The sequence below is a fragment of the Saimiri boliviensis genome, chromosome X (genome assembly GCF_048565385.1).
Source record: "Saimiri boliviensis isolate mSaiBol1 chromosome X, mSaiBol1.pri, whole genome shotgun sequence".
Lineage (NCBI taxonomy): Eukaryota > Metazoa > Chordata > Mammalia > Primates > Cebidae > Saimiri > Saimiri boliviensis.
The window spans coordinates 130,395,215-130,406,828 of NC_133470.1; the positions used below are offsets into that span (position 1 = coordinate 130,395,215).

Consider the following 11,614-nt stretch of genomic DNA (forward strand, 5'->3'; position numbering starts at 1 on the left):
GGGGAGGAATAGCAGGGGGTGAGGGGATTAGGGAGGGATAGATAGCATTAGGAGAAACACTTAATGTAGATGATGGGGCGATGGATGGAGCAAACCACTACCATGGCACACACATCCCTATGTAGTAAACCTGCACGAACTGCACATGTATCCCAAAACTTAAAGTATAATAAATTAAAAAAAAAAGAATTCTGTTATTTCAGCACCATTTGTTAAAACACTATACTTTCCATATTGCATTATCTCGACATCTTTGTCAAAAATTAGTTAACAACATGTGTGTCAGTCTATTTCTGGACTCCCTATTCGGTTCTATTGTTCCACAGGTCTGTGTTTACTACTACATTAACTGTATTATTACAATTTAAGTCCTGAAATAATATAATGTAACTCTCAAGATCTGTAGGATTTTTGTTTTACTTTTCCTTTTTGAGTCTGAGTCTTGCTCTGTCATCATGCTGGGGTGCAGCAGCGTGATCTCGGCTCACTACAACCTCCGCCTCCTGGGATCAAGCGATTCTCCTGCCTCAGCCTCCCGAGTAGCTGGAACTACAGGTGCGGGCCACCAGGCCCCGCTAATTTTTGTATTTTTAATAGAGACGGGGTTTCACCATGTTGGCCAGGATGGTCTCGATCTCTTGACCTCATGATCCGCCCATCTAGGCCTCCCAAAGTGCTGGGATTACAGCCGTGAGCCACCGCGCCCGGCCTAGGATATTTTTTAAAAAGTATTTGTCTATTTTAGGTCCTTTGCATTTCCAGATAAATTTATGAGTAAGTTTGCAATATTTATCTTGTATCTGCAACCTTCTTAAAATCAGTTCTTACTCCTATAGTAGATTAACCGTAGATCTCTTTGGATTTCCTGAATTCATGATTATTTGATCTGCAAATAAAGACATACTTATTATCATTTGAACCAGAAATTTGTGAAAAAGGTCTTTTTTTTTCTTTTAGTTCTGAAAACCCAACAAAGCTCTGTAGCACTACAACTCACTAGTTCATCTCATAGAAGGTCCTCATATGTCCAGGGGGGCCCCTCAAAAGGGGAGTCATCAGCTGCCCTGTCCTTTTTCAAGTTCTAAAAAAGCAGCTGTCTGTAGAGTCTATATTTATATAATGATTTAACAGGACAGGTGGTTAGGATGTTTTCCCCAACTTTAATCCCGTTTTTCAAGTAAAAATAACTTTTTCCTTTTTTAAGACATATATATTTTTTGTTTCATATGAAAAAGTACAGAAAGGTATTAAGAATGAGAAAAGTCTACTCTCTTGGGCTCCTTTTCTGATATACCTCTTCCACTAGTTTTAGTGGAGGGAAAACAAGAGTATTGCTAGGAGAGAGGACAGAAGGAGGTGAAACCTGGGAGCCAAGGGCAGAGAGAGGCAAGTCCCCAGAGTGGGAACGGCTAACAGCTCCCTGAGATGATATGTTCCTTCCTGGGCAGGCAGAGGAAGTCCGAAGAACACACAAAGAAGGGAGAGTGGCAAAGCCCAGGCTGTGGATGTTAAAAGGGACTCCCAGTGTGGATGGGGGCTGGCCTGAAAGCCCCGCCTGACTCGGGGCTGCAGGAGGGGGCGTGTGACGGGGGCGGAGCCGCTGGCGATGACAACAGCCCCACGTGACCTGCCAAGCGCGTCTGGTCTCGCTCTGGCGTCAGAGCCGCCGTCGCTCGCTCCCTTCTCGGCAGCGGTACCTGCTCCAGGTGGCCCTGAGGACCCCGAAAGTAGGAAGCGGAGGGGGAGCAGGTGAGGGACCCGGAGGGGATCCCCGGGGTTGGCGTCGGGGAGCGGCCCGGCCTGAGGATGACCCACCCGGGGGAGCCGCGCGGTGACGCAGCCGGCCCACCGTGAAGCAGACCCCGGGCCCCCCCGCCTTCCGTGAGCCGAGCGGTGCCCGGCCCCGCGGGAGCCGGCGGTCCTGCGGCGACGACCCTGCGGAAACACCTGCCTCCGCCACCTGCGCAAGCTTTTCCGACACCCCTGCCCCGCCCTTCTGGGTGCAGAAAATGGTGGTCAGCTTGGGGGGCGGGGCGGCTGGGGCGGGGGGCGGGGGGCGGGGGGCGGGGGGTGGGAGGCGAGGCGAGGGCGGCGAGGAGCGCCGGGCCCGCGACGGGGGGGAAGGGGCTGTGTGGCGCGGGTCCTCGCTCGCGTTCCGCTGCAGCAGCCCCCGCTCCCCGCCCCCCGCCCTTCTGCAGGTCTGCGGGACTGAGTGTGGCTGCGGCGCACCTCGCGTCGAGAATCGGGAGGAGGAAGAGATCGCAGGGATAGGCCCAGGTCGGTGCGAGCGACGGTGGTGGGGCGGGGGTCGTCGGGACGTGAGGAAAGCCCAGTCTGAGACCCCAATCCATGCCTTCACCCCACACTTCTCAATCCTCCCCCTCCCCCGCCCCATCCTCGTCCTCCATTTTGGTGCCTGCAGAGGCCTGGAGATGGATCTGCAGGGAAGATGGTGGGCTTTGCCGGAGGGAGGGGCTTGGACTGCCCCCCCTCGAGGACATACTGGGCCTCTCTGGTGGAAAAAAAAAAAATGAAATTTAAAAAAGGCCTTTGAAGTCCAGGGCTCTGAATTTTGAAAGGTGTGTAGTAGGGTCTCTGTCCTCGGTGCTGATCAGTTCACCAAGAATTGAGTTTCTTTTTTCTCTCGTCCCCTAGGAGTAATGGAGTACAAAGAGGAACAAGCGTTAAACAATCTCAACGTGGAAAATGTCAACCAGGAAAATGAAGAAAAGGAAGAGAAGAAGCAAGTTGCTAATAAAGGGGAGCCCTTGGCCCTCCCTTTGGATGCTGGTGAATACTATGTGCCCAGAGGAAATCGTAGGCGGTTCCGCGTTAGGCAGCCCATCCTGCAGTATAGATGGGACATGGTGCATAGGCTTGGAGAACCACAGGCAAGGATGAGAGAGGAGAATATGGAAAGGCTTGGGGAGGAGGTGAGACAGCTGATGGAAAAGCTGAGGGAAAAGCAGTTGAGTCATAGTCTGCGGGCTGTCAGCACTGACCCCCCTCACCATGACCATCACGATGAGTTTTGCCTTATGCCCTGAATCCTGGTGATTTCCCTGAAGTTAATAGGAAGACCCCTGCTTCCTAAACTTACATATTTGTGGTGTACCTTTGTTGCAAACCTTTTGATGTTACTTACTTCTTGTGGGTCTCCTGATACCAGCTTCTAACTGAATGTTGTTTCTGACCCAGTTTGTAAGTTTCTGTCAGCAGGGGAGTTTTACCTATTGCATGGAAAGATGTTCATTATATATTGTGAAGTTAATAAAGCAGCTTTAAAAAGCATTCTCTGCATTCTTTTTTACTTTAAATCTTAAATATGAACATAAACCGTCGTGTATATATACATATATATGCACATATGTAGTAAATAATGTTTATCTCTGTGGTAGAATTAAGAGGGAGTTTTATTCTTGCTTATCCATCATTTCTTATTTTTCAAAATGGAACTCATATTACTTATATATGGCCACCTTATAAAAGCAATGTGAACACTTACTAAACATTTGTGACAGAATCTCAATTTCAGCTTACCTCTGGGATCTCTTTTTGGAAATGTAAGAGACATATCTCTCTGAAGATCAAAATATTTATCAGTAAGATGAAGACAAGCAACCTCCCAGGGTTGCTGTGTGGACCAGATGAGAGAATAAGGTTGTGAACTTTCTCCCAAGTTCTTGCTCTTAGCGACATGCATGACCCAACCCTTTAGATATTTCCTTCCGTTATTAGAGGAAATATCCAAGGTGAGGCCTTCCCTATGCTTACAAGTCCCGTGGGCTAAGGAGTAGGTACTTTCATTCCTCTGCTGCTGTGCTCTATTCTCATCTCCCCTGGGTATTATTCTGTCTGCTAGGTTTTGCTCCTACACTGGCTCCTACCACTGCAGATGTTCAGGAATCCTCAAAGTAAGAAAATCTCGCCAATTTCTCTGGAATTTCCAGTGGATTGAATTCTTGCTTTACTTCACAAAAGTGTGGACAAATTCCCCCTCCCTGTTCTGTTTCATGGAAAAACATTGTCTGTCTAGCTCTTTCCTTACAGGTAGTTCTCTCCCAGGCAATCTCTTCCTCAGTATAGCAGACTATGTAAGATGTGTGAGGTTCTGGGACAAAGATAGCAGAAGAGGAAACTGGTAGCAACAAAACGAACAAAAAAAACAAAAAACAAAAACAAAACAAAAAAAGATGTGTGAGGAAACACAGCCCACTTTTAATCTGAGGCACTCCCACCTCATACTAGCTCACATTCACCTGAAATCCATAAATGTACAGAATTTTGTTATCTATATGGAGTTGGACATCAGGATATCATGTTAGTGAATCAATGTATACACAAATGACATCTTTATGGAAAGTCTATGGGAAGACAATTGGGGCTAAGTGTCCCAGCAGAACTAGGGAAATAAAATCCCCCACAGTTTGTACTAATCAGATGAAATATACACATTTTATATATGAAGACAGTCTTACAAACTTAAAGTTAGGATTCTAGAACAGGGGTTGGCAAACAACCCATGGGCCATCTGGCCCACTGCCTATTATTTGGCATGTAACTAAGAATGATTTTTACATTTTTTAAAAGTTGAAAAACCTGAAAATATGACACTAAAACCATGAAATTTAAGTTTTGGTGTCCATAAATTTTTATTGGAACAATGGCATGCTTATTCATTTACATGTTATCTATGGCTGTTTTTGTACTACAGTGGCAGAGTTGAGTAGTTGTGAAAGATAGTATAGCTTCCTTTCAGTTGACTACATATTTTTTTATCTGGTCCTAACAGAAAAACTTTGCCACTCCTGTTCTAGAATATAATACTGCAATAGAACTTATGGAACCAAAGGGGAAATATGGATAAGCAGGTGAAAATGTCACATAACATCACAAACCCCAGACATCATGAATCAGATGCCTAAGTAATTTCAAAGCTTTTTCTCCTCCTGCAGACACTTAAGACACAAGACAGAAGATTATAGAGAGACGCTAGAGTTGAAAGGGGAGGAAAATTGATGAACAGAGAGGCTTATGTTCTACCAGATTGTTATTCTTGATTGTCAGTGTTAGCATCAGCTTCAGTGGAAAAAAAAGAAGTGTTCATGAGGAAAAATTAAGGTTATTGTATGACCAAAGAAAGTGCTGCAGTTTGAACATTCTAGTCAAGGGTAAAGCAAGAAGGGACACAGACGTTGGACTCTTCCAGGAATTCCAGATAGCATGGGAAGTACACTTTGGTTAGAAGTAAAACAAAGCCTTCATGATTAACCACCATTTAAAACACTAATCCACATTTATGCTTTCAGTGAAAATGGAGTAACAGGGACTGGATTTACCTCCCTAACTGAAACAGCTAAAACCTGAAAGAATATATGAAATAACACTTTTCAGTCACTGAACACCTATCAGAAAGTGGAGGGCAAAGCTATCTGAGAGAGGGTAAATAAATAACATGAGCTTTATGATTGTCTCTGACTTACTGCATATTAGGATTAAAATGTATACTTTAGCACAAATGCCAGAAGAGGGGAAAATAATAGCACAAAGGCCAGAAGAAGGGAAATGAAAGTACACAATTTTAGGTTCTTATTCTATATATTAATATCACTTAAAGGTAGATTCTGATACATTACAGATGTGTACTATAAACCTTAAATCAACTGGTAAAAAAGTTATAGCTAATAAGCTAATATATAAGGTAAAATGAAATCCTTAAAATAACCTCCAAAAGATAAAAAAAGGAGAACAAAGAAAAGGCAGAACAAATGAAAACAAATAATAAGATGGTTGATTTAAACTCAAACATCAATAATCACATTAATGTAAATGGTTTAAATGCCTCAATCATAATGCAGAGATGGTCAGCTTGAATAGAAAAGAAACTCACAAACATGTGCTGCCTATAGGAACCTTATTTTCAATTTAAAGATACAAATTGTTTACAAGTAAAAAGATGGAAAATATGAATAATTTTATCATGAATCAAAACAATGCTTGATATCAGATACAATACATTTTAGAGCAAAGAATAATACAAGGAATAAAGGAGGTCATTATACAATTTTAAGTGGTATATTTATCAAGAGGACATAACAATCGTAAGCATTCTTGTATTACAGCACTTCAAAATACATGAAGTAAAAACATGGAACTACAAGGAGAAATAGACAAATCCAGAATTACAGGGATTTCAAACCTTCTCTAAAAATTTGATAAAATGGAAAATCAAGTGTCTATAAGTGTTGGGGTCTCTACTTTCGGGGTGTCTGTGTTGCAGACTTTAAATTAGCAACAGATGAATAACGTGCACTAACACACAGATATTATGTTTTGCTAGTTCATCTGAGGGTCTGTGGCTGCTTACAGGCACTTTGGACAGTGCTATAAACAGTTGCAACTGCCGCCCTTCACTAGCCAGAGAGACTTGCATTTATTTAGTAAAGTTTAACTGACAAAGACTTGAGACAACACCACTAGAGAGAAAATTAAAGCACAAGTTCTGATGCTTAAAGCAAACACTATTAGAGGATAATGTCTTTGGTCAACCTCTTTCTGAGAAGACCATCTAGCTCAAAGGTTAGTTTTAAGACTACATGAGTAAAGAATTTAGTCAACTTTTCCACATACTTTAGCTATTTTATTTACTTATTAACTAAATGTAAGGGGGATTTAGGCTGCCTTCAGCTGAAACTTCTACTGAAATCATGAAAAACCTTTTAGGCCTTCTAAAAGGGTATATTCTATAACTTTCTCTACTATTTTACTCTGAATATTTTTCACCACCACCTTGAGTGAATTCCCACATATAAGACTTGAACAACTGCATAGAACTTGCCACCAATAACAGTAATATATACATTTGTTTCATGTATGTGGAACATTTATAAAGGTAGTCCATATTCAGAGTCATAAAATGAATCTCAATAATGTTAGCAGAATTCAAATAATAAAACCTATTTTCTCTAAGTATAATGGAATTAAATGAGAAATCCATAACAGAAAGATCTCTGGAAAATCCTCAAATATTTAAATTAACACCGAATAACACATGTCTAAGTAACCCAAGGCCCAAAGAAGAAATCAAAAGGGAAATTAGAAGGTACTTTGAACTGAGTGAAAAAACCCAACATATGATAATTTGTGGGATGTGGCAAAAGAATTACATATGGAGAAATTTATAGCACTAAACATATATATTAGAATAAAAGAAAGCCCTACAACCATTAAATAATGGAAGTTTTATTTAAAATCCTCCTTCCGGCTGGGTGCGGTGCCTCACACCTGTAATCCCAGCACTTTGGGAGGCCGAGGTGGGTGGATCACGAGGTCAAGAGATCAAGACCATCCTGGTCAACATGGTGAAACCCTGTCTCTACTAAAAAAAAAAAAAAAAAAAAAAAAAAAAAAAAAAAATTAGCTGGGCATGGTGGCGTGTGCCTGTAATCCCAGCTACTCAGGAGGCTGAGGCAGGAGAATTGCCTGAACCCAGGAGGCGGAGGTTGCGGTGAGCCGAGACTGTACCATTGCACTCCAGCCTGGGTAACAAGAGCGAAACTCCATCTCAAAAAAAAAAAAAAAAAATCCTCCTTTCAAAAAAACCTCTAGGTTGAGATGGCTTTACTGGTAATTCTATCAAATATCTAAGGATGACATAACACCAATTCTATGCAAAATCTTCCAGAAAATTGAAGAGGGTGAAATACTTTCCAAGTTACCCCATGAGGTTAGAATTGTCCAGACAACTAAACCAGATAATTATATTACAAGGAAATATAACTATAAACCAATATCCCTCATGAACCTATGTGCAAAAATTCTCAACAAAATATCAGTAAAATTGAATCCAGTGATACATAAAAAGCACAATACACCATGACCAAAAGTAGGTTTTATGCTAGGGAATCAAGGCAGGGTTAATATTAGAAAAAAATGATAATTTGCAAAGTTAGCATAGGAAAAAAGAAAAATGGTGTGATCATCTCAATGGATAATGAAAAAAACAGTTGCCAGAATTGCAATATTCATTATAGATTAAAATACTCAATGGCCAGGTATAGATAAAATACCTCAACCCAACAAAATGCATCTACAAAAAACATATATAATGATGTGTACATAAAGTCTAAATGCTTTCCCCTCCAAGATGGAAAACAAGGGAAAAATGGACACTTTCTCAAAATTGACCCAACATTGCATTAGAAGTTCTAGCCAAGGCAGTAAGACAAGAAGAAAAAATTAAAGTATTACCAATTGCAAAGGATGAAGTAAAACAATCTTTATTCATAGAAAACATAATTTCCTGTGGAAAAACTCCTAAAGAGTATACAAAAAGCTACTAGAGCTAGTAATGTGAATTTAGAGAGGTTGCAGGATATAAGACACAATATACAAATTAGTTGTACCTCTATATACTAGCAATATATTAAGTTTCCTGAGATTTCCTCAACAAATTACCACAAACTTGGTGGTTTCAGAGAAACCTAGAAATTTATTCTCTCAGTTTCATAGGCCAGAACTCCAAAGTCAAGGTGTCAGCAGGGCCATGTTCTCTCTCATGGCTCTTGGGAAGAATTCTTCCTTACCTCTTCCAGCTTCTAGTGGTCACAGACATTTCTTTGTGGCAGTAAGCCTCTCATTTCTGCTTCTCCTCTCTGTGTCTCCCTGTGTATTCGTTCTGTCTCTTATAAGGATCTACCCATTGGTTTTAGGACCCACCATAATCCAGTAGGATCTCATTTCAATCCTTAATTAATTAGATCTGCAAAGACTCTATTTCCAAATAAGGTCACATTCTGAGGCTCTGGGTGGACATGGATTTGGCGGGGAGGGAAATATTCCACCCATTACAAACAATGAATAACTAGACTAAAATTTAAAAAAAACGTAATTTACAATAGCGCTAAAAATTTAAAATACTTTGGGATAAAATTGACAAAAGATGTACAAGACCTGTACACTGAAAATTACCAAACACTGATGAAATAAATTAAATCCTAGCAGTTTCTTATAAAAATTGATGACTTGATTCTAAAATGTATATTAAAAAGTCTAAAAGACTAAGAATAGTCAAAACAACTTTGAAAAGAGGAATATTTTTGAGGACTTTCACTATTTTACTGCAAAATATATTATGAAGATACAGTTATCAAAACACTTTGCACAGAATATTGCAATCCTACAATATTTATCAGCATAAATATAGACAACTTGATCAGTGGAACAGGGTAGTGACAAAATAGACCCACACATATATGCTAATTGTTTTAAAAAAAATAGACACAGAGTCTTACTGTCTTGCCCAGGCTGGAGTACTGTGATACAATCATAGCTCACTGTAACCTCGAACTCCTGAGCTCAAATTATCCTCCAGCCTCATCCTCCAAAGTAGCTAGGATTACATGTGCATGCCATCACAGCCTATTGATTTTTAAAATTTTTGTAGAGATGGGGTTGTCCAGGTTGGCCTCAAACTCCCAGCCTGAAGTGATCCTTCCGGATCAGCCTCCCAAAGTGCTGAAATTACAAGCATGCGCTACTTTGCCCGACTCTCCAATTGATTTTTGACAAAGATTCCAAGGTAATTCCATGAGGAACAGACACTCTTTTCAACAATGGGTGTTGGAACAATTGGATAGCCATTATCAATAATAGCAATACTTAGAATAACTTTATCTCACATCATATGGAAAAGTTGAGTCAAACTGTATAATTGACCTAAATATAAGAAGTAAAACATAAAGCTTCTAGAAGAAAACAAAGGAGAAACTCTCAGTGACCTTTAATTGATAGAAATTTTAAATTAGAACTCAAAAACACAGGCTCTAAGAAGGACAGATCAGATCAATATGTTAGATTTTATCAAACCTTAACATTTTTTTCTCTTTGAAAGACACTGTTGATTCTCACAGAAGGATAGAGACAATTTGGTAGGAATCCCTAGACTCCTCCCTAACACAGCAGTGAGTTCCCTTGATTTCCTTATTATCCCCTATATATAATGAACAGGACTTTGAGAAAGTCTCCTATCAGGAGCATGCAGCAGTCATGAACACAAAAAGCTTCAAGAAAAACCTGTTTCCTCTAGCCAAATACAGAGAAAAAGGTTATTTAACAGAAAACATTTTTGGATATGTTTATGCTGTCAAGAAAAATCCCAAATGGCACAGTATGATTTCATTTATATGACATTCTTGAAATGACACCATTATAGAGATGGGGAGCAGTTTTGTGGTTGGCAGAAGTTAGCAGGAGAGAAGGAATGAAAGGTGGCTTCGGTTATAAAAGGATAGGAGCAGGAATGTTTATGATGTATCTTGCCTGTGGTGGTGGTCATACAAATTGATACATGACAAAATTAAAATTAAATATACATGTACACATGCAAATGAGTACATGTAAAAGTGGTGAAATCTGAATAAGGTCAATGGATTGTAACTATGTCAGTTTTCTGGTTGTGATATTGTACTATAGCTATGCAAATGTTACATGTGAGGGAAATTGGATAAATGGTACAGTGGCTATCTCTACATTATTCCTTTTTGTTTAATAATAGCATTATTAAGATATAGTACATAAATTATAATATTTACCCATATAAGGTGTATAATTTAATACTTTTTCTATGTTTACAGATACTTACAACCAACATCACAATCAGTTTTAAAACATTTTCATCACATCAAATATAAACCCCATGCTTTCTAGGTATGACCCCTACCTCTTCCAATCCTAAAGTCCTAACTGACCACTAATCTACTTGCTTTCTTTATGAGTTTGTTAATTCTGGACATTACATATGCATGGAATCATACAATAAGACCATTTTTCATGGACATATTGGTCACTGGTATGTCTTCTTTTCAGAGCTGAATATTCAGAACCTTTGCAACATATTTTGTTGGGTATTTTAAATTTTGTTTCGCTTTTATTTTGGTAAAATTTACATAACATAACTTTTACCATTTTAACAATTTTTAAGTATATAGTTCAGTGGCATTAAGTATATTCATATTGTTGTGCAACTGACGTAGGAGATGAGACTCAACTCTGGAAGCATGGCTCAGACACTGGACGAAATTAAAGAGTAGTTAAAAGAAAGACAGGGTGGAAGCAGTTTTCAATAAGACATGCTCACCAGTGTGCCATGTCAATTTACCATTGCCATGGCAACACCTGGAAGTTACCACCCTTTTCTACGGCAGTGACCCAATGACCCTGAAGTTACCACCATTTCTCTAGAAATTTCTATATAATCCACTCCTTAATTTGTATATGTGTAAAAGTGGATATAAATATGACTGCAGAACTGCTTTGGGGCTGCTACTCTGGGCACACTGCCTATGGGGTAGCCCTGTCCCACAAGGAGCAGTTCCTCTGCTGCTGCTGTACACTGCTGCTTCAATAAAAGTTGCTGTCTGTATTAGTCAGGGTTCCCTAGAGGGACAGAACTCATAGGACATATATAGGGGTATATATGGCATCTTTGGCCTTTGGAAGGCCTCCACTAATAATTTAAAAGAATCAACACTCAGCCAGAAGTGGTAACATGATGCTGTGGGTGGGAACAGGAGCATTAATTTTTCTCTCCTTGACTATAATACTTCTTTTTATG

The 11,614-nt window shown here is 39.9% G+C and overlaps 1 protein-coding gene across 1 annotated transcript; it reads left to right on the forward strand.

The window, feature by feature from the left end:
* The first annotated feature begins 1,612 nt into the window (after positions 1–1,612).
* Positions 1,613–3,291, forward strand: BEX2 (brain expressed X-linked 2). Its single transcript, XM_010332196.3, has 3 exons — positions 1,613–1,749; positions 2,199–2,277; positions 2,656–3,291. Exon 3 carries the CDS (start codon positions 2,661–2,663, stop codon positions 3,045–3,047), a length of 387 nt encoding a protein of 128 aa, XP_010330498.1. The 5' UTR covers positions 1,613–1,749; positions 2,199–2,277; positions 2,656–2,660; the 3' UTR covers positions 3,048–3,291.
* The last annotated feature ends 8,323 nt before the right edge of the window (positions 3,292–11,614 follow it).